The following is a 21,249-nucleotide window of genomic DNA, read 5'->3' as shown; positions in this document are numbered from 1 at the left end:
CGTCGTATTGATCGCTGTTGCGCTTTTGTCCCGTCGTGTTCAAGGGAGCCTGTCCGCGCTGCTGAGGTCCAAGTGGGGCCCGCTGAAAAACAACGAGTCCACCATCGGCTTCTACACGCGGCAGATCCTGGAGGGGCTCAAGTACCTGCACGACAACCAGATCGCACACCGAGACATCAAGGTAACTCGCAGTTTTTATATTCTTTTATATTTTGGCACCGAGAGGAAGTTTCACAGTAAAAAAAAAAAATTAAAAAAAAAAAAGATTCATAGCCTGCAGAGTTTTTTTTGTTTTAAAAGTTTGCGGTAAATCCCTCACCGCACGTTCAAACTCGGAAAACGACTTTTGGTAAACAGGAAATTAGATTTGTCTAATTTGTCTAGAGCTGCCCACAGCGTTTCAGCGGTTTTCTCCAGAGCTTATTGGCTCCGACAGAAATCCCTTTCTCTTAAGTAAGACCTGTTTTATCTGTGTTATAACAAACAACACTGATAACGTCCCCATCACAGACGCTCATTAGGGTCAGCAGCCCGTCCCTATACCTCCACCTCATTTGACAGCTCGGTCATGTAAGCGTCATTAGTGGATGTTAATCACTTTGTTTTGACTGGGCCGAGCCATCGTGATCATCAGGTATGGCAGCGGGTGGATGTGTTCTCATCGGCTTCTTCTTTTCTTTTTTTCACTCCGCAGGGCGATAACGTCCTCATCAACACCTACAGCGGCGTCCTGAAGATATCCGATTTTGGCACATCCAAGAGGTTGGCTGGGATCAACCCCTGCACTGAGACGTTCACAGGTACGCCTCAGACACTGTCTCCTCTTCTCATGCAACACAAACATCTGAACAGGCTCTGGAGAGAAGTCTGTTGAAACGCCCCAGAATAAACCTTTTCCTGAAACAACTTCAGACTAAACTCTGCTCTGTAGTGGCCATAAATAGAAGTCGAGTTAAACCCCGGACAGAAGCTGCTGTGTCTTTGGCTGACACTATTTTCAGAGCAGTCTCGGGTCCTCGGCCAGTGGGTGACATCACTGAGAATAGCTGACTGTTCACAGACGCCTGGTTCAGCCCCAGGCTGCGGTCAGACCGTGGCGGGTCTGGGGCCCCGTCATGTCAGCTGATTGGTGCAGACAGGGACTTACCCTGAACGGTGGAGCTCTTTCAGGAAACTGGGCTACTCCTTTTTTTTTTTTTTTTTTTTTTTTTTTAAAGCCCACGCCTGCTATAAATGTGTCACTGTCCATTTTTAGCTCAGTGCTCGAGCAAGAAAAGCAGCCGGTGGGCTATTATTAGAACAAAAGAGTCCTTTCAGAGGGGATCTGAAGATTGTTACTTTGGACTCAGCTGTGATTAACTGGCAACCCTGAGACTCTTTGCTGGCATGAGGCCTTAAGCCTGGTGAAGCTCCTGTAACCTGATTGGTCACTCGCAGGAATTGTGTCATCACCTAGAGGCAGAGGTAACTTAAAATTAGGTCTTATTCAAGCTATTTTTGCCATTTACATCAGTCCATTCACAAGCAGGTGAGGAGATGTTTACCTATCGCACACTTTGTACCTTGAATATTTATTCAAGTGCACTTTGCACACACGAAATGCAGGCGGAAGTTATTTTTAGCGGTTTTGTAGACGCACTTGCAGGAAAGATTATCTGCAAAGCTGATTTGATCATTATTTACAAAAGTGCAACAGAAGGCAGGTTCGACAAATCATTGACATGTGTTAACTGCACGTAGTTAATCCAGAGTTAGCTTTTTCTTTCTGCACAAGAGTTAGTTGTGAAGACTGACACCACCTTCATGTCCGGATGGATAAATCTTATCACTACAGCCAGTTAGCTTTGCACTGCATAAAGACAGGAAGCAGCAGCAGACAGCTCATCTGGGTATCTTCACTATTTGCAGAATCCGCCCACCATCAACATGTTGACATTTGTTAATTTTGTTCATTTAATCACTACAAAGAAGTTTGCTTTTCTACGAGGGTTTTGTGCCAGTATTTTTTTTATGTTTTCTTGGTGTTTTTTTTATGTGTTGTTTTTCAGGCACATTGCAATACATGGCTCCTGAAATCATAGACAAGGGTCCTCGGGGATACGGCAAACCGGCGGACATCTGGTCTCTGGGCTGCACCATCATAGAGATGGCCACCGGTAAACCACCTTTCTATGAACTGGGAGAACCACAAGCTGCCATGTTCAAGGTGAGAGACATTAGCAGGTAACGAGTCTATTTTTAGACAGCAGGGTGTGGCGAGTTGATTAGCAGCTGTTTTTAAAGCCACATCTTCCACCTTCTTGTGTCTTGTCAAGAAAACCGATAGTTTGAGAGCTGGTGATTGCGATCACTTGATAAAGTGAAGTGTCTAATGTGTGCTAATTTTTTTTTTTTAAGGTTGCGTTAACTTAAAAGAGTTGACCATCAACTTCCTGTTGTTACCATACCCAGCGTTATGCATAAAAGAAACCACATCATCCTTTTGCATTCAGTGCACTGAAACTTGAGGTTTTTTTTTTTCTGGCATGAAAATGAGGTCAGACAAAATGCTCCGTCTCTTCGATTTCTGAGGAAGGTAACTGCGGTACGTTACCAGGGAAACGACTGTTGACATGAAGTCAGCTGTTAATGGTTAGCAGTCAATCATGACAACAGGCCAGACCTGCAATACTGTTAAAGTGAAATGGTCTGAAATGGCCCTAAAACCTGCAAAATCATGCAAGAAAATATGCAAGAATTAATCTAAAGCCGAGATAAAAAAAAAAATTAAGTAAAACGCACTGAAAATGCTTATTGTTTCTTAATACTTTTCCACTTATGTAATTATCATTGGGATTTTTTTTTTCAGTTTTTTTTCCCATTATTGCGATCCTATTGAGCCTTTGCGTAACTATTCACTGAAAAATAATAAATATTATAACAAAAAAAAAAATCCATTTCCAGACTGCAAAGTCATGGTTAGTTAATGAAGCCGACTCAGCTGCTTTTCACATAACATGAATATTAAACCAAAAGCAAAGAGCTGTGGAGGAGGACTTGCATTGAGAGAGGCCGTGCAGCCGTCTGGAATAAAACACTACCTCATGACACCGCACGGCCTTTCCAACCACCGCAATTTGTTTCAGGTTGTATTTTTTTTAATTGGCTGATTAAAGCTGCAAATTGTAAACGGCTGCTTCTCCTTCAGACCTCCACGATGGCACCAGGCAGGAGCATTTGTCAAACCTCACACAGACCCGTGGCTGTTTACGGAAAACCTCCCGTACATGTAAACTATACCAGCTTCATAGGGAGCGTCGTGCAAAGCCTCCTCCACCCGCCCAAACCTTTTAAAATCCACTTTATGTGAACTTGTTAGTTCATTCATTGCCTTAAAAAGATACTCATTTTAAAAAGGCGTCGAATGAAATAATCAGCAGGTGTCGCATCGCTTCCCCTTTTTCGATGGAAACGAAACCATCAAAGTCAGCTGTTCTGCACCTGCAGCCTGTAACGTGACGGAGCCCGGCAGAAAACTCCAAACACCGTCCGTGCACGAACGGTTCGTGTGAGCATAAGCAAACATTTGCAGCCCGGCGAGAAGCGGAAACCTTTCCACGGGCTCGCCTCGTCCTCCGCCGTGCACGTGTCTCTGTTTGAAATCTTCCCAGTTTACACGGCACGTTTGCTCCGGACGGAAAAATGTAAAGTGAATTATCGTTCTGAAGCCATGTGCGGCCCATTAAGGGCAGTGGAGATGTTTAAGTAATGTCTGGAAAGCATTACAGAGCTCCTGTCAAAGCCCCCCCCCCAAAAAAAAAAAAATCGTGGAATTTTCCATATTATGCGTTTTAATTAGAGGGCTGTGTGAATCCAAACAAGGAGGCGTATGTTACTGTACCTCATATAGCTCGTAGTAAAGTAAACATTAAAGTAGAAACTTGGATGTGCTCACAGGTTGTCTGTGTTTGGGTTTTTTTGGTTGTTTTTTTTGGACAGGGATCAGAGAATTTATGAAACAAAGCAAGTACAATCCCATCATCATCATCATCATCATCTGAAGGAGATCCGGTGTCACGTCTGGCATGTAGAGTCCTTTTAAACAGTCCTGCTGGGCTCTTCACTCATACTTGTGGAATGTCTCATGGGAGCGGCATCTCCCCGCTAATCTTATATCAACATTCCTCAACATCAATAACAGGAATTTCTCGTGTTCGTCTTGATGCCAATGACAGTCTTTGTTGCTCTCAACTGCCGCCTCGAGCTACAGCTGAGCCCGAAGCGTCGTCTCGTATAGTCAAACTGCGTAGACGCTTGTCTATACCCTTACTCACTTGTTACTTATTACTTCAGACTCGCCTGTATCTGGAAGTTCAGGCTCAAGACGGTGTGCGTGTGTCGTTCGCTTGCAGGTGGGTATGTTCAAGATCCATCCCGAGATCCCGGAGTCCATGTCGCCGGAGGCCAAAGCCTTCATCCTGCGCTGCTTCGAGCCCGACCCGGACCGCCGGGCCACCGCCCTCGACCTGCTCACCGACGAGTTCCTCACCGTCACCAGCCGCAAGAAGAAGAGCAAGGGCAGCTTCACCGGTGGGTTTCGGCTCCCGTCGATAGCCTTCTTCTGAACCCGGTATTGTTTTTTTTTTTTGTTTGGCGCCAATGCTGAGTTCATATGGGGGTCGTATTTACCGCGGACACGAGGGGAGTCCGTGTGAACGGCGCCCCCTTGTGGTATCCACGACGTCGAAACCCGAATTTGTTTTTATAAGCGTCGAGGTTAACGAGTTGGGACGTGTTCGCTGACGTTTCCGGACGCGGCGGAGGACAACGAAGTACATTTTTCGTTGGGTGTTCAGTTAATATGTTTCAATTTAAAAAAAATAATAATAATAATAATAATTAAATGTTTTACTTTTTAATGATGATCTTCCCAACAGTCTCATCTTTGTATATATATATATATATATATATATATATATATATATATATATATACCTGAACAACAGTTGTATCTGAAAGATCGTCCGTTCACAGTAAAACTAAGTTACTTTATTTCTGAAATGTCACGTTGAGTCTCCTTTAGATGAACCGAGACCGGAGTTTATTATTCGGAGCTCCACATCTCGTAAAGCCCTCATAGTGCAGCCTGTTTTTTTATCTTTTGTGACAACATCCTCTTCCTCTTCCTCCTCCTCCTCTTCCGTGTCTGGATATCTGGAAGAGTCTCTCTGCTCGTTTCCACCCCACAGCAGCGATGCCCTCATGTTCCCCTGCTCTTCTGCAGCTTGAGCCCCGCTGCATGCTGGGAAATGTTCTCCTGCCAGTCTTACATGGAAATCCTGCTCTGTTTTGTTGTAGTTTTTAATTGCTGACACATATTTTCTGTTTTTCCACTGCAGCTCTATCACCGGGGTCAGGTGAGTCATTTTGCTATCTACACCTCTTCTCTTTATTTTTTTTGCACCACGAGTGGGACGACTTCATGAACTGCATGCCAGTTCCATGAAACATCTGCATGCTTTGCTGAGGAGTATTCAGGCTACAGTTTATTATCTTCCTCCTACCTTGTATTACTCGGCCTCTGCCAAGGAACTCTAAACAGACTGTACACAGCAAGATGTCTTTAGATTCCGTTTCATAAGTTATTCATGACGGTAATTTCCTGCCAGATGCATCAGAGGAAGGAAGCCAGTAGTCCTTAAACAACGCTTTACCTTGCGTTCGCTGTGTCCCTCAGAGTACCTCCGCAGCATCTCCCTGCCGGTGCCGGTGGTGGTGGAGGACACCAGCAGCAGCAGCGAGTACGGCTCCGTCTCCCCTGACAACGACCTCAACACCAACCCCTTCATCTTCAAGCCCAGCGTCAAGTGCTACAGCGAGCGGGACGTCAAGGGGCCCCGGTCGCTCTTCCTCAGGTACAACGACTGCCACCTTGACGGGGTTTTGTCGAAGTGAAAGGGGGTCACAGAGGCCATTTACTTAAACATCTTGCTTTGTGTTAGCTTGACTTCATACAGTTGTTGTATTTATCACCTCATGGTTGTAGTATTGATTTACACTGAGCCAGTTGTCTACAGTATGTGAAGCTCAGAGTGTTTGTGTCACAAGATGGTCGACTGTTTAGAAACGGCTCCAATTTAAACAGTTTAAATATCAAAATAAGGCAACATGTTTGAGCTGTCAAAGAAAAAGAAAAATTAAAACCCTAAAGCGGTCAGTTACAGACAGACTGCCTTTCAATGGGAACGTTTTCTATTTCAAATTTGTTTTAAAAATAATTATTGAAGCACCACTAAGCTGCAGTTATTGTTTGCACTGCTCTTTAGAGCTCGAAACTTCAGTATTAGCAAGTCAAATGTACATGAAACTTGCACATGCAAAACACTCAGCTTTGTAGTCATGTTTTTGTTTGCAAAAGACAAAGAAAGAAAGAACACATCATTCAATTAGACCTGACCTCAACAGTCAGAGACTACCAACTTCAAACTTTTAAATCCAAAATTTTGATTTTTTTTTTTTTTTTTTCCTGCTCAGCATCCCAGTGGAGAACTTCGAGGACCACAGCGCCCCTCCGTCTCCCGATGAGAAGGACTCTGGCTTCTTTATGCTCCGGAAGGACAGCGAGAGGCGAGCCACGCTGCACCACATCCTGACCGAGGACCAGGACAAGGTGGTGGCCAACCTGATGGACGCCATCACGCAGGTGGGAACGGGGGAAAAAAACGGGGAAAAAAACCCATCAGTGTAGTCAGACGGAGCGAGATCCACAACGTACAACAACAAATGCTTGTTCGTGTCGCTCTCCCGCCTCCAGGGCTCCGAGGAGATGAAGCTGAAGCCTCAGCACATCTCCACCCTGGTGGCGAGTCTGGCCGACTTTGTTCGCATGGCGGACAGGAAGATCATCGCCAACACCCTGTCGCAGCTCAAGCTGGAGCTGGACTTCGACAGCACCGCCATCAGCCAGCTGCAGGTCGTGCTGTTCGGCTTCCAGGACGCTGTAAGTGGGAACACGAATGAATACCGTTGCAGAGAGGGGTTAATACTTTTTTTTTTTTTTAAAAAAAGAACAGATCTGAGCTGCATTTCATCTCACGTCTCGTATCAAACAGGACAACCGAAATACTTGCTGCAACCAGTTTTGGTTCATAAGTAAAATAACAAGCTGTTCCTCCGAGGAATTATCTGTTACTGTAATTCCCCTCACAGGCTGCTTACCCAACCCCCTCCTGGCTCCCCTGTTACATGATTTCCTGCGCTTTGCTTCCAGCCTGTGAATAAACGATGGGCTCCGAACACGTCAGTGCAATTGTTGTCATTTTACAGACAGCATCAGGCCGCCTCGTCGCTGCTCCTGCCGTACACACACGCGCGCACACACACACACACACACACACACACACACACACACACACACACACACACACACAGAGACAGACAGATAACTGTGAAATACTCCTAACCTTTAGGTGAGGCGGTAAAAGGGGGAGTCTATCAGGAGTAATTACACCTTCTGTAAAAAAAAAAAAAAAAAAAAAGAAAAGCTTTCATCTGCTCTTCCCCTCAGAAATGCAGTTATGCAGATGACATGACACCCCGCACAAGTGGTTGTTTTCATATTTGAGAGGGGTATTGCATAATCCTGGAGGAAAATGAGGCTCTGATGCCCCCTGGTGGTCATCAGTGAAAAGAGTTTTAGAGTAGACGAAGGTTCATATTCTGGTTTATCGTATATGATAATATAATAAAATATTAACAAACAAAAAAAAATGTGGTGCTTTAAAAAAAAAAAACCTTTGGGGATGTTTTATTAATGTAGCAGATCAAATAAAGAGAAAACCGTGAAAATTAAATATAGTAAAGAACGCAGCAAATAAATCTCTGAAAGGAAAACGATCAAATATTCATCTTCGTGTTTTCCAGGTGAACAAAGTGCTGCGAAACCACAACATCAAGCCTCACTGGATGTTCGCGCTGGACAACATCATCCGCAAAGCCGTGCAGACGGCCATCACCATCCTGGTGCCAGGTAACATCATCAGGACCGAAGCGGCCGGTAGTGTGGTCACGGCTTTTAGCTGCAGAGTTTGAAGTTGGGATGTGAAGGGACGACAGCCGAGATGCACGATAGACCTTTAGTGTCGGGTGACAGTCGACACGCAGAGAAACTGGAAGAACTTCGTTCAGTTCGTAGGAGAAGCTTTTGACATTTTGTGGTTTTTATCACAAGAGTTAAATTGTTAAAACACTTCCAGGTGATGAGTTGACTTTTGCATTTGATACCAGACGATACTCTTATTTCGCCTCCCTGTTTGCGTCAGCATTGTGCGTTAACGCCGACAAAGCCGAGTGTTTGCATCGCTATTACGTTTTTATCTGATTTTTTTTTTTTTTCATGCTTCAGACTATTTATTACCTGCTTTATGAAGTAACCCAACATCTTGTTTGAGGTTCACCCGACAGGACATCTACTGTCATCAATACCAGATATTGATTGAAACCTGTGATAAATATAGTTTAAAGCAAACGCTTGGAAGTATTAGATTTTATTGTGGATCAAAAAGCTTTTTAAAGCTAATTAGTGATGATTAACTTGTTACCATCATAATATTGAATGAGCCTAGAACTAATGAGTCATTTTCATGATTGATTAACCTGATTATTTTTACTGTTAATCTATTAATCATTTAGTCTTGAACATGTCAAAAAATATAAATCACGATTAGTAGCTCAAAAATGTCCAACTAATGATCCAAACCCAAACATTTAGGTCACAACTTCATAAAGATATAAAAAGCTGAAAATCCAGACGTTTGAAAACCAGTTACTTTCTTCTCAGTCAATGATGAAAAAGATTGATGAATAAAATTGCTGTATTTATATTAGGATCTACGTAATCAGATTAGCTACGTCTCATCCATCCCGCCGCTTTCGTGGAGTTTTAATCCCGGCGTGTCTTTAACTCCGGCGCTCAGAGCTGCGGCCTCACTTCAGCCTGGCCTCGGAGAGCGACCCCGCCGATCAGGAGGACGTCGACGACGACGGCGAGCCGGACAGGAACTCCTCCGCCCACCAAAACCGGGCGCCTCCCGTCGCCGCGCACGACGACACGGTGGCCACGTCGGGAATCAGCACGCTCAGCTCCACCGTCTCCCACGAGTCCCACAGCAACGCGCAGCGCTCGGTGAGCGTGGAGCTGGGCCGCATGAAGCTGCAGACCAACAGGTTAGACGTCATTCGGCAGCCGGAATCATTTCACCCAGTCAGCTTTGACCCATTCGTGATTCTTTCCTGTTTTTTGGTGATCACGTCTTTGTGTTTCTTTCTCTTCCAGGCTGTTGGAACAGCTGCTGGAGAAGGAGCGAGAGTATCAGACCGTCCTGCAGCAAGTGCTGGAGGAGAGAGAGCAGGAGATCCGACTACTGCGGCTGCGATCTGAGCCTGCAGGTCTCTACTTTTACTGAAACGCACCCTTTTTTTTTTTTTTTTTTTTTTACACCCTCTCTCTGTAAAACCAGCTCCACCTTTTCTGCTTCTGCTGCTACTTCCTCCGCTTTATAAAAGTCACGACAGGAACAAGACCGGAGCTGTTTCTTATCACCTACCAGAGGTGCTAATTGGGTGACTTCTGCCTCGAAATTGGCTGCTCTGATCAGCGGTTCCGGTACCGAAGCATCTCCACCCGCTGACGTGGTGGTGTTGCTGTGTCGTGCAGCGATGATGGGAGCCTTTCTGTCAGGACAAACTCCCTGCGCCGACATTGACAGTGCTCGTGTTGCAATTTAAATGAAGCTCAACTCAACATTTTGAACTTCAAAATTTAAAGTGGTCCTCCTCTCAATACTGAATTCTTCATCTTCCTACAGTTGAACGTTTGAGCTTAACTGTGCAGAGCGATTCGTGTGCAGAGTTTAAAACTCTCGTTTATCTGCCGACGGAAGAAACTTGAGAATCAGATTTTAAGGGGCGGTACTAAGATTTGTGACATCACAAAAAGTTTGGAAGCTGATCCTACTACAGTATTTAGCTTATACAGATGTGGTGCTAAAGCTTGAAGCCTCAAAAGTACACGAACAGTTCACCTGTGCTGAACCAGTGTCACGAAAACGACGTTACTCGTTGAGGTTACAGTCCCGGTGCTGCTTCCTGTTTGTACACGACAGGAGAGCCGTCTTAAGAACTTTTGGATCTTTGTACATACGTTACGTGAGTCTGGACCGATATGACGGTAAACTGAGTCATGAAGCTGTGGACGTTGATAAATCAGCCGAGCGTGCTAAATTATTTTCTCCTTTAGACGCCCCCACATCGTCAGAGGGCCCGGAGGAAAAGAGGAGTCAACCTGCAGAGAGACGTGAAGACCCAGAGCTGACCGGCTGGCTGAGGCTTCACGGTGCGGACCAGGACTCCATAGACAGGGTGGGTGTCAAACAGCGTGTGCTTTTCAACTAAATTAAAGTAAACTGAGCTCTAAAGAACAGCAGGTAACCAACCTGAGAACATTTGACTTGGTTTTTTTTTTAATCTCATGTAAAAATTCCTTCATTATGTTTCTGTAGATACTGAACGAGGAGTATACACTGAACGACATCCTCCACGATGTAACAAGAGACGACCTGAAGAGTTTAAGACTGAGGTAGTAAACCTTTTTTTTTTTTTTTTTTGCAGCTTTGTGACAGTTTCACTTCTGCATTCAGTATTTCGTCACCAATATAGATGCTGGTGAGTGAGTCTAGGCAGAACTGCACACAGCCGCCTGTATCCAGCAACTGTGCTGTGACACGGGGGGAGTTTGTGACATCACAAACTCCCCCCGTGTCACATGTCCACCCTGAGCAACGGCTCACCGTCCGAGCTTTTTTTTTATGCGTTCGATCGCAGCGCTAACGAACTACAAGACCAAAGAAAACACTGTGGTTGGCCTGGGCGTGTGTCACTCAGAAAGGAGTCAACCAATCAGGAGAGAGGGTCACTGATATCAATGCATCTTAAAGACACGGAGGCAAAAACAGACTGTTGTTTGGTGGACCTCCACGAAGAAGCTCAAGACGAAAAAGGATGTTGATATAAAAATATCTTCTTATAGATATCAAGAGATAAAACACCCAAAAAGTGTCTAATATGGGACCTTTAATCGACAATGATGACTTTTGACTCCTGGGACCATAGAAACTATTGTGTTGTAAATGTTATATTTAAAGGACGTGCAGTGTAATTTCTGATGTTGTTGGTTTTTTTTGTGTGTGTTTTTTTAATAAATGGTTAATAATTCACTGTGCGCTGTAACCTAACTGTGTTTTTCCTCTCTGCCCGACATGTCAGAGGCGGGGTCTTATGTAAACTATGGAAAGCCATCACAGACTACAGGAAGAAGCCAACCTAAGGCCTTAAGTGGCGACAACCACTCAGAGAAGCCAGGACATTTTTGTTCCAACGACTCAGCACTCTCCTCTTTACCTCAGTATTTATAAGAGCAAGACTTTTAGGGAGAAGAACCGGCGTTCGAGCGTCGGGCGCGGAGCAGCTTTACACCCACACGAGATTCTCCCGGTGTATTTTATAATTTCCAAAACAAGGATTTTGAATCTTAGGTCTTTTTTTTTTTTTTTTTCTTTTTTTTTTTGGAAGCAAGACTTGCTAAGAAGTGCCACTAGTTTTGTTACGCCTGATGGACACGACGCAGCTTTTGTTACAGGTGTGTTTTAAAAAGTGACAACTGATGTAAAAAAAAAAAAAAGTAAGTTCGTAAAATCCTGAAAATTGTCCCAACAAAAAAAAAAAGTCTCCTGTCTTTAAAAGATGTTTACAAAACTGGAGACTGACCGTTTTTCTAACCCAAGCCTGAGATACAAAATACTACATTCAACAACATGTGAACTAACATTTTTTTTTTTTTGTCATCTTATCACTACTTTATTTAAATGTTTTAATTTAATAGTCATGGTAATCTGAAGGATGTCAGCGCATGCCCTGTTTTTGGTTTTTATTTTCCAATCCAAACTGAGACTTATTTAAGCATTTGTCTGTTTTTTGTTTTTGTTTTTTTTCCACATTTCCTTTTATAATATGAACCTACAATTTTATTTTTAAGAATTTTATCATGTAAATATTGTGTTATAGAATTCTATGTGAATGACATTTATGTCCTTTTAAAAAAGATATTGCTAATAGTGAATTGGACCAAGTCTATAATGAACACGTGGAAAAATGAATTGTACATTATTGTATTTTCTAGTGTCGCGAATCATAGGAGATAATATTCAGTCAGTCGGATTTTTTTTTTTTTTTTTTTAATGTTGTACACTGACAAAATTGTGTTTATCTTGCTTGTGTGTAGATATGATCTTTCAATCAAGATGCGTGTTGCAATGAAAAAATCTGAAATTTCAAATGGAAGAGCCTTGACCTTTTTTTTTTTTTTTTTTTTTTTTTTAAATTTTAAACTATGATGTCAGAAACAAGGGGGGGATAATCGGGAGCTGTGTGTCCGTTTTGTTTCATATCTAAAAAAATATTCAAGATTGTTGTGTTATATTGTTAAAAAAAAATAAAACTTTTCATGATGAAGCTGTGAAAAAAAAAAAAAACGTGTTAGAAAAGTTCTTGAAAAGTTAGTTTGGTGGAAAATGTGGCACTGAGAGGTGATTTAAAGGTTCGTACTGGGGTAAGGATTTTTTTAATTTTTTTTTTATTCCTAAACTACTCCCTGGCTGTTTTTATTCCCAAAATGAATAATAAAAACTGGCATTATGAGCATGCAAAAAATATATATATATATATTTCCACCATCATAGAGGCTTTGGGGTTTATCATCTTAGTGTTACTCATTAGGCAAGACAAACGTGCAAAAATGTTTTTATTTATTTCCATTTTGTGTGGCTCATTTCCCTTTAAATGTCAGAAGCATTGTTCCTTCAATGTTTCACCTGTCCGACAGCTGATTGTGGGGTTTTGCAGCGCTTGCATTAAACGGCAGCATCAAGCGGGGAGGACGGATGATGGGAGCCGCAACAGGTGCGCTGCTCTCCGCCCTATATTTGTCCATCGTGGTGACGTCAGTGGGTCTTTCCGCCAGTCCCCGCCCTCACCGTGACAACGTCAGATTTTCAGCATCGTCAGAGGACTTAACAGTCACCTCCGTCGCAGCCTGAGTATTATGTAAAATAGCGTGTTTGGCGGTGGCACCGCGGAGGTTTGTTGCATGTAGGACGGCTCGTCTGCGCTGAGGGACGAGGCCGTCCGGAGGCGGAGGGAGACGCCGCCGTTTGACTGCGTGAACAACATGGCTCTGCTGCAGCACCCTCGGCTGCTGCTGCTGCTGCTGCTCGCCGCTGTTGTGCTGCTGTTGGTGGCGGAGCGCGTCGACACCCGGTCGTCGCCCATATCCGACCTGAAATCCAAAATATCCGGCGTGGAGGAGCTCTTGGAGGAATTCCACAAGCAGCTGCAGCAGGACCAGGCGTACAGGACGAGCGACGCGGTCGACTCCTGCGTGGGCGACTTCAACGCCGCCGGGGAGCGCATCATCCGGGCCAGGGCCTCCATCGAGCAAGGGGCCACCTTCCTGCTGGCCCCGGACCGGGTGTACACCTGGAAGGACTGCGTGCACGCCTGCTGCTCCCAGCCCCACTGCACCGTGGCGGTGGTCCAGGAGGACCTGAGGCAGACCGGGGACGGACTCGGCTGCTACCTGTTCAACTGCACCTACAGGACCAAACACGTCTGCTCGTTCGCGCCGCAGAAGGGCTTCACCACGTACAGCCGCGCTCCCAACGCGACGCAGGGACACCCCCCCGTCCCACCCGGCGCCTCGGCCCGCAGGACCGGGGAAGGGCTTCCCGAGGAGGGTGAGACGCAAGGTGAGAGAACCTGCTGACGTGTATCACTGGCACATATTACGCATAGTGTCTGTTCATCCATGTTATTACAAACCTGGAATAAATTGAAGTTATGTGAGTCACTATTGGTGCTGTATTATAAGCATGTAAACATGCTGGTTAGTTGTTTATGTTTAACTAATCAATAAGGTTGTAACTAAGTACATTTACTCAAATGCTGTACTTACTTACACATTTTAGGTATTTGTACTGTACTATAGAAATGTCCGCTTCATGCAACTTTATTAAGAATATTGAATAGTAAAAACTGCTTTTATCTTTTGTATAAAACTGGACACTGTGAGGGCCGTAATAAAATAGACTCCTGTTTCCAGTGTCAGTCTGCACAGGTGACGCCTCTAAAGCTCAGCTGTTTGTGGATCTGAAACTAGAACAAACCTGGAGCGCTTGTACAAGGGTGCCTTGAATAGCCGGGTATATTGCTGCAGACCTGCACCAGTGGAGACCGTCCACCTAAAGTGTACAAGGTGCAGTGTGGTACAGAGTCCTGCAGTTTGAAACAAACATTAAAGCCGCCTGATAGAGCCAGTCAAGTAAGGTAAGGTATAACTGTAACTCTAGCTGAGACAGAAAGAGACCTTTGAGCAGATGTTTATGAGAGGATGGGAAGAAGGAGGACTTTTTATATATTTATTTAGGCAGTAAAACACGAATACGTTTCGTCTGTGCATCGATGCAGAATCACGGATGGCTCATACTGGTTGCTGGGAAGTCAGTTCTGTTCCCTCAGCTGCATTGCTCGTCAGGCAAAAAAAAAAAAAAAAAAAAAGAAGTTGTTTTTCACTTATTTTCTGACAATTTATATACCAAAGAAAGTAACAAGGGAAATAACCTGCAGCTTAGAAGATTGTTAAAATAATTATAATTTGCCACCAAAAGACCTTCGAACTTTTATATTTAAATAAAGATACCCCCTAAAAATATTGAAACACGCGCTGTTTTTGATAATCGTACTTATTTGACTATTTTAACCTGCCGCTGAATAAAACAAGAATTACACATTAAAAAGCGGCAGAAAAGTTCTAATAAATCAGACATTTTGTTCCCAGCTCTTTCGTATAACCCGGGGTTTGTCTCCGCAGAGGCGGACGAGCCTCCTCGCAGCGACGCCGGGCAGGACGTGGTGATCCAGCTGCCCACCGACTGGGCCGTGCTGGACGGCCGCGACAGCGTGGACGACCACGGCATCGGCATCTACGAGTGGGCTCTGGTGAAGGGGGACAACGCCGTCAACATGAAGGTCGGCGTTTGAACTTGATCCGGGTGCACCTGTGTGTGACTCTCACCGGTTCGTCCGCAGCAGCAGCTCCTTTGTTCTCTCCCGTTAAGGGTCGGGTGTCTCTACAACGTCTGAATAGTCACCAATCCACCTCGCAGACTCCGGAGCTGCATTTGCGTGTTTGCACTACGCGGCCTTGTGTGCAGAGCTCGGTGATACCTCGCTGGATCGACAGAGATAAGACTTTATTATGTCCAAACCGCCCCGAAGGAAAGCAGAGACACGAGAGCCCGTCCTCTGTTCACTCATTCTCAGGCTGTCGCAGTCATAAAAACGTATTTGACAATTAATTGTCACAGATAATTGCAGTAAAAGATTTGATTGTCTTTTTCTTTTCATTACATTTGACTATTGCCTCAACATAGTTTAATAACACACACACACCTTATGAAGAAGAAGAGTAGTTGTTTTCGAATTAGAATTACATTAGAATAGAATTAGAATACATAAATAAAAATGACATTTTTATTTGCTTTTTAGGTTTTGTAAACCAAAAAAATGTCCTGGGCACGTGACATAACTTCAATACACAGAAAATATTACTGAAATATACAAAGAAATTACTGATAATAAAAACAAACGGTGTCCTATGAGACGCTAATCTTCCTCTTGTGTGCCTTCAAACAGAAGAAGCAACGAGACGATATTTTTACAACGAGGGAAAGCGACGTGTAAATGTTGGATGGAAATGTGACATTTTCTGTTCCATTACTTCCATTCAGCTGTTTTTTTGTTTTTGTAAAGATGAATGGAAACGATTCTGACGATTATAGAAAAACAATCACCTCAAATAGTTGTGATCCGGCAGTTCTGCGATATTCGTGACAGACATTTTTTACCACGTAGTTTACACTGGTACCATTTGACTTTTATTGTATACATTTAATACCATAAAAGATCAGTGAGGTAATTGTCAGCGATGTTGTAAACTAATGATCAGGAAGGTGATAAAGAACTCGGTTATTACTTGCATTGATTTGTCAATTAATTCCACCAAAAAAATGATGATATAGTGAAATACTATGTCACTATATAGTGAGATACTGTTCTCAGGATGTTATAGCAGACTTTGTGCCCCTCGGAGACCTGATTTTTCTTCTCGTGTGTGTGTTTTGAAGGCGACCCATCCGGGGCTGCTGAAGATCAGCGGCCTCCAGCAGGGCGTCTACACCTTCCAGATGACGGTCACCGACATGGCGGGACAGAAGAGCTCCGACAACGTCTCCGTCACCGTGCTGGCGCCCAAACACCAAGCAGAAGGTGACCAACTCCCGTTTTTTTTTTTTGTTGTTTTTTTACCTGGATCCTTTACTAACTTCGTTACCCGCGCCCACAGTGTGTACAGGTCACTGCTCCAACTACCAGTTCAAGTGCGACGACGGCTGCTGCATCGACATCACGTACGCCTGCGATGGGAAGCAACACTGTCCAGACCGCTCCGATGAAGACTTCTGCCCGAACTGTAGGAGACAGTCGAAGTCTTACATGATCTGGATCACTGGATTTCAACCACCTGACACAACCGAGTGCTTTTTTTTGTGTTTGTTTTTTTTTCTAGTCGAGAGCAGCAGGAAGTCGGTGACCCACCCCGTGGACCCGCCCGGCCCTCTGCAGCCCGCAGCCCAGACGGAGGAGGCCGACGACGGCTCCATGCTCCAGACGCCACCGAGGAAGACCGTGACGCCACCAGAGGTGAAGAGCAAGGCCGCTCCTCCGCCGAGTCCCAGCGAGCAGGAGGCGGCAGCCGGTCAAGGTAGGCTGGTTGCTTAAGACCGGAAGAAAACGTCTACAGTCAATCAAACTTTGTTTATGTCGCACTATTTGTACTTTTTTTGGTTGCAGTTCAAAGTGCTTAACATGATGATTGACAGGTCCAATAATAACACAGCGTTGAAGACCAGAAAATTAAAATACATGAGAACAATATAAAAAAAATTCAAAGGGAGCACGAAAGATAATAGAGATAACAGTAATGTAGAAGATAGATTAAAAGATAAAATGACAATGACAGTGTTAAAATAATAAAAACGGAGATCGGGAAGAGCAATAAAAGTATGTAAATGTCACTGAAAGGACGTTGAAAGGTATGAAAGTGTAAAGGAAAATAAAGACATGCAAATAGATAAAAAGAAACTTTTAAAAGTAAATATAACAAAATTAAAATATGTCTATTTTAATTAAAAGCAAGGCTGAAGATGTTTTAAAAAGTTCATTTTGTTCTTGTTTTATTAGTCTGTTTGGACAGTCCAGAATAATATAACATGAAATTAGAGTGGGGCACCCAAACAACTGCAAGCTTTTTCCTTTTACTTCAACTCGTACTTGTTAAAATATTTGTTCAACAATATGATCCCGTCTCTTCGCCGTATTTCTTTGCAATAAAGAGGCCGACAGGGTTTCAACAGTGCGTCTGGACGAGCAGATGGAGCCTGTGGGCCGCCGCTGAGTCATCACACTCGGCTTAAAATGCTGGCAGAGCTCTGCATTTCCCTGGGAAAGCAGCTCTGGGCCTGCATCCCCTCTGAGTGGCGGAACAAAGCTCTCCTCTGTCGTTCCCCCCCCCCCCCTATTCCCTTCGGCCATCTGATCCACGAATCAGGCTGAGACCGACCAGAAAGGCCTCGTTACCGTAGGTGGATGTATTCTCAGGACTCTTTTCTTCATGTCACAAATGTTCAGTCCAAATGCTCAAAAGAAAGAGAGAGAGAGAGAGAGAGAGAGAGACTTCTGTCAGAGGAAACGGCAAGACGAATGCGCCACATCTTTGTCTCGAGGGCTTTGACCTCTGCACTCTTACAGTGGGTACGGAAAGTATTCAGACCCCTTTACATTTTTTACTCTTTGTTTCATTGCAGCCATTTGCTAAAATCAAAAAAGTTCATTTTATTTCTCATTAATGTACACTCGGCACCCCATCTTGACAGAAAAAAAACAGAAATGTAGAAATTTGTGCAAATTTATTAAAAAAGAAAAACTGAAATATCACATGGTCATAAGTATTCAGACCCTTTGCTGTGACACTCATATTTAACTCACATGCTGTCCATTTCTTCTGATCCTCCTTGAGATGGTTCTACTCCTTCATTGGAGTCCAGCTGTGTTTAATTAAACTGATTGGACTTGATTAGGAAAGGCACACACCTGTCTATATAAGACCTTACAGATCACAGTGCATGTCAGAGCAAATGAGAATCATGAGGTCGAAGGAACTGTCCAAGGAGCTCAGAGACAGAATTGTGGCAAGGCACAGATCTGGCCAAGGTTACAAAATAATTTCTGCAGCACTCAAGGTTCCTAAGAGCACAGTGGCCTCCATAATCCTTAAATGGAAGAAGTTTGGGACGACCAGAACTCTTCCTAGACCTGGCCGTCCAGCCAAACTGAGCAATCGTGGGAGAAGAGCCTTGGTGAGAGAGGTAAAGAAGAACCCAAAGATCACTGTGGCTGAGCTCCAGAGATGCAGTAGGGAGATGGGAGAAAGTTCCACAAAGTCAACTATCACTGCAGCCCTCCACCAGTCGGGGCTTTATGGCAGAGTGGCCCGACGGAAGCCTCTCCTCAGTGCAAGACATATGAAAGCCCGCATAGAGTTTGCCAAAAAACACATGAAGGACTCCCAGACTATGAGAAATAAGATTCTCTGGTCTGATGAGACCAAGATTGAACTTTTGGCGTTAATTCTAAGCGGTATGTGCGGAGAAAACCAGGCACTGCTCATCACCTGCCCAATACAATCCCAACAGTGAAACATGGTGGTGGCAGCATCATGCTATGGGGGTGTTTTTCAGCTGCAGGGACAGGACGACTGGTTGCAATTGAAGGAAAGATGAATGCGGCCAAGTACAGAGATATCCTGGAAGAAAACCTCTTCCAGAGTGCTCTGGACCTCAGACTGGGCCGAAGGTTCACCTTCCAACAAGACAATGACCCGAAGCACACAGCTAAAATAACAAAGGAGTGGCTTCGGAACAACTCTGTGACCATTCTTGACTGGCCCAGCCAGAGCCCTGACCTAAACCCAATTGAGCATCTCTGGAGAGACCTGAAAATGTCTGTCCACCAACGTTCACCATCCAACCTGACGGAACTGGAGAGGATCTGCAAGGAAGAATGGCAGAGGATCCCCAAATCCAGGTGTGAAAAGCTTGTTGCATCATTCCCAAGAAGACTCATGGCTGTACTCGCTCAAAAGGGTGCTTCTACTCAATACTGAGCAAAGGGTCTGAATACTTATGACCATGTGATATTTCAGGTTTTCTTTTTTAATACATTTGCACAAATTTCTACATTAGTTTTTTTCTGTCAAGATGGGGTGCTGAGTGTACATTAATGAGAAATAAAATGAACTTTTTTGATTTTAGCAAATGGCTGCAATGAAACAAAGAGTGAAAAATTTAAAGGGGTCTGAATACTTTCCGTGCCCACTGTATATCACTCGCACAGCGGCTGAAACTACTGAGGGATTTCATCATTAATTCATCTAGGTTTTTTTTTTGTTTTTTTCTGTTTGATTATTCAAGTCAAAACCAGCCCAGCATTTTTCATTTTTCATTATACAAACTTTAATTTTCAATATTTAAACCGAGGAAAAGCAGCAGTTTGAGAAGCTTGAACCCACTTTAAGGCGACTAACTGTTTATCAAAACCATTCAAAATGTATATTTTCACAATCGACTTATCAATTTATCCGATTACAGTCTGAAACCTAAAAAAAGAGAGAGAACGGAAACTTACATGAGCCTGCAGAACAAAAGGGAGTGAATGTGTGCAGTTTCAGGATCGCTGTGTGATTCTGTGGATAAAAATTGTCCCGACGACCTCATTTATATCAGTAAATTGTATTTAAAGATGTTTGTTTGTCGTCTCCGCTCCCGTAGAGCCGTGTGCTGCGGCTCCGGTGGTCGGACCCTGCAAAGGCACCTTCCCTCGCTGGTACTACGACCAGAACGCAGGGGAGTGCAAACACTTCCTGTACGGCGGTTGCCAGGGAAACCACAACAACTTCCTGCAGGAGTCGGACTGTGTCAGCGAATGTATACAAAAAAGTAAGAGAACTTTTTATAACCTCCATATTTTATTTTATTTTATTTTTTTTGATGAATTTTGTTTCAAATGACAACAATTTTTTTTTTTAATATATATTATTGCAAACGTCTTTTAGGTCCAGCTTTCAGACCCGCGAGCGTAGCTCCTCCCGTCACCAAACAGACGGAGATAGGTACGTTTATTTATGAAAACACATATCAGTGTTAACAGCTGGATGTTATCTAATCTTTGTTATCTTTGTATTATTATTTTTTTTTTTTATCTTAAGCTGCCCCAAAAGGGTCCCAGAGCCGAGCAGAGAGCAACACCCCCGTCTCCAAACCGTCCCCGGCGATGGGAGGACATCCGGGGCCGGAGTCAGGTCAGAACCCGCCGTTCATACGAGGAGCAGCTTTCTTTCTGGGTTCTGCTCTTAACTCCGTCGTTCTCCCTCGTTTTTTTTGTTGTTGTTTTTTTCCCCCCTCCTCCAGGCGCCATCCTCCCCCTCGCGCTCGGCCTCGTCATCACCGCCCTGCTGCTGCTCATGATCGGCTGCCGTCTCAAACTGGTCCGCCACAAGCTGAAGAAAGCGCGACCCCTCACCACCAAGGAGTCCGATTACCTCATCAACGGCATGTACCTGTAGCCGCCGAGCAGGGGCGGAGGTCCGAGGAGGAGGGCGGCGTCACCGGGGGTCTGATCAGAAAGCCTTTTTTGTTTTGTTAAACCGATCCCCTCCGACTGGTACTGTACATCCGCTGCTGAGAGACACATCACTCAGACGCTTGCGCTTTCATAATTTATGTTGTCTTAAGAATTTTGACTCGATGATTAAATCTCAACATTCCTCGTTCGCTACGGATACGTACGATAAAATGGACCCGTCTCTCTCGTTAATTGTATTCCCTAAACTCTGGTTATTTTAACATCAAACGTGTTTATTTTCACTCGTGATGTGTTTTACTGCACAAAACATGGCGTGTTTCTGCCACTGTGTGGCACTGACATGCCATATTTGTGCAGTACACCTGAAGGTAAGTTGCCTCCAGGGCAGAAACATGAAGCCGT

General features: G+C 44.2%; 2 protein-coding genes across 3 annotated transcripts in view; both read left to right on the top strand.

Moving 5' to 3' along the window:
* map3k5 (mitogen-activated protein kinase kinase kinase 5) overlaps positions 1-12,532 on the top strand; it is a 60,469-nt gene extending 47,937 nt beyond the window's left edge. Inside the window, exons 17-30 of the mRNA XM_069715442.1 lie at positions 45-181; positions 695-800; positions 2,049-2,206; positions 4,392-4,569; positions 5,379-5,396; positions 5,717-5,894; positions 6,514-6,682; positions 6,794-6,979; positions 7,903-8,008; positions 8,955-9,204; positions 9,314-9,426; positions 10,277-10,398; positions 10,539-10,615; positions 11,302-12,532. Coding sequence (XP_069571543.1) covers positions 45-181; positions 695-800; positions 2,049-2,206; positions 4,392-4,569; positions 5,379-5,396; positions 5,717-5,894; positions 6,514-6,682; positions 6,794-6,979; positions 7,903-8,008; positions 8,955-9,204; positions 9,314-9,426; positions 10,277-10,398; positions 10,539-10,615; positions 11,302-11,362 — 1,859 coding nt within the window. The 3' untranslated portion in view covers positions 11,363-12,532. The remainder of the gene's footprint in view (positions 1-44; positions 182-694; positions 801-2,048; positions 2,207-4,391; positions 4,570-5,378; positions 5,397-5,716; positions 5,895-6,513; positions 6,683-6,793; positions 6,980-7,902; positions 8,009-8,954; positions 9,205-9,313; positions 9,427-10,276; positions 10,399-10,538; positions 10,616-11,301) is intronic.
* Positions 12,533-13,065: 533 nt separating this feature from the next.
* Positions 13,066-20,840, top strand: lrp11 (low density lipoprotein receptor-related protein 11). 2 transcript variants are annotated; one of them, XM_069715480.1, is made up of 9 exons: positions 13,066-13,838; positions 14,927-15,117; positions 16,275-16,416; positions 16,493-16,618; positions 16,715-16,909; positions 20,034-20,201; positions 20,318-20,374; positions 20,471-20,563; positions 20,673-20,840. In XM_069715480.1, exons 1-9 carry the CDS (start codon positions 13,262-13,264, stop codon positions 20,825-20,827), a joined length of 1,704 nt encoding a protein of 567 aa, XP_069571581.1. In that variant the 5' UTR covers positions 13,066-13,261; the 3' UTR covers positions 20,828-20,840. The 2 variants fall into 2 exon arrangements, with proteins under 2 accessions (XP_069571581.1, XP_069571582.1); XM_069715481.1 differs by having other exon boundaries at positions 13,067-13,838; positions 14,960-15,117.
* Positions 20,841-21,249: the final 409 nt, after the last annotated feature.

The sequence above is a fragment of the Brachyistius frenatus genome, unplaced genomic scaffold (assembly GCF_029030835.1).
Source record: "Brachyistius frenatus isolate BFR_SWC_R1_liver_20210118 unplaced genomic scaffold, ASM2903083v1 Contig_143, whole genome shotgun sequence".
Lineage (NCBI taxonomy): Eukaryota > Metazoa > Chordata > Actinopteri > Embiotocidae > Brachyistius > Brachyistius frenatus.
This window is presented reverse-complemented; position numbering and strand designations above follow the sequence as displayed.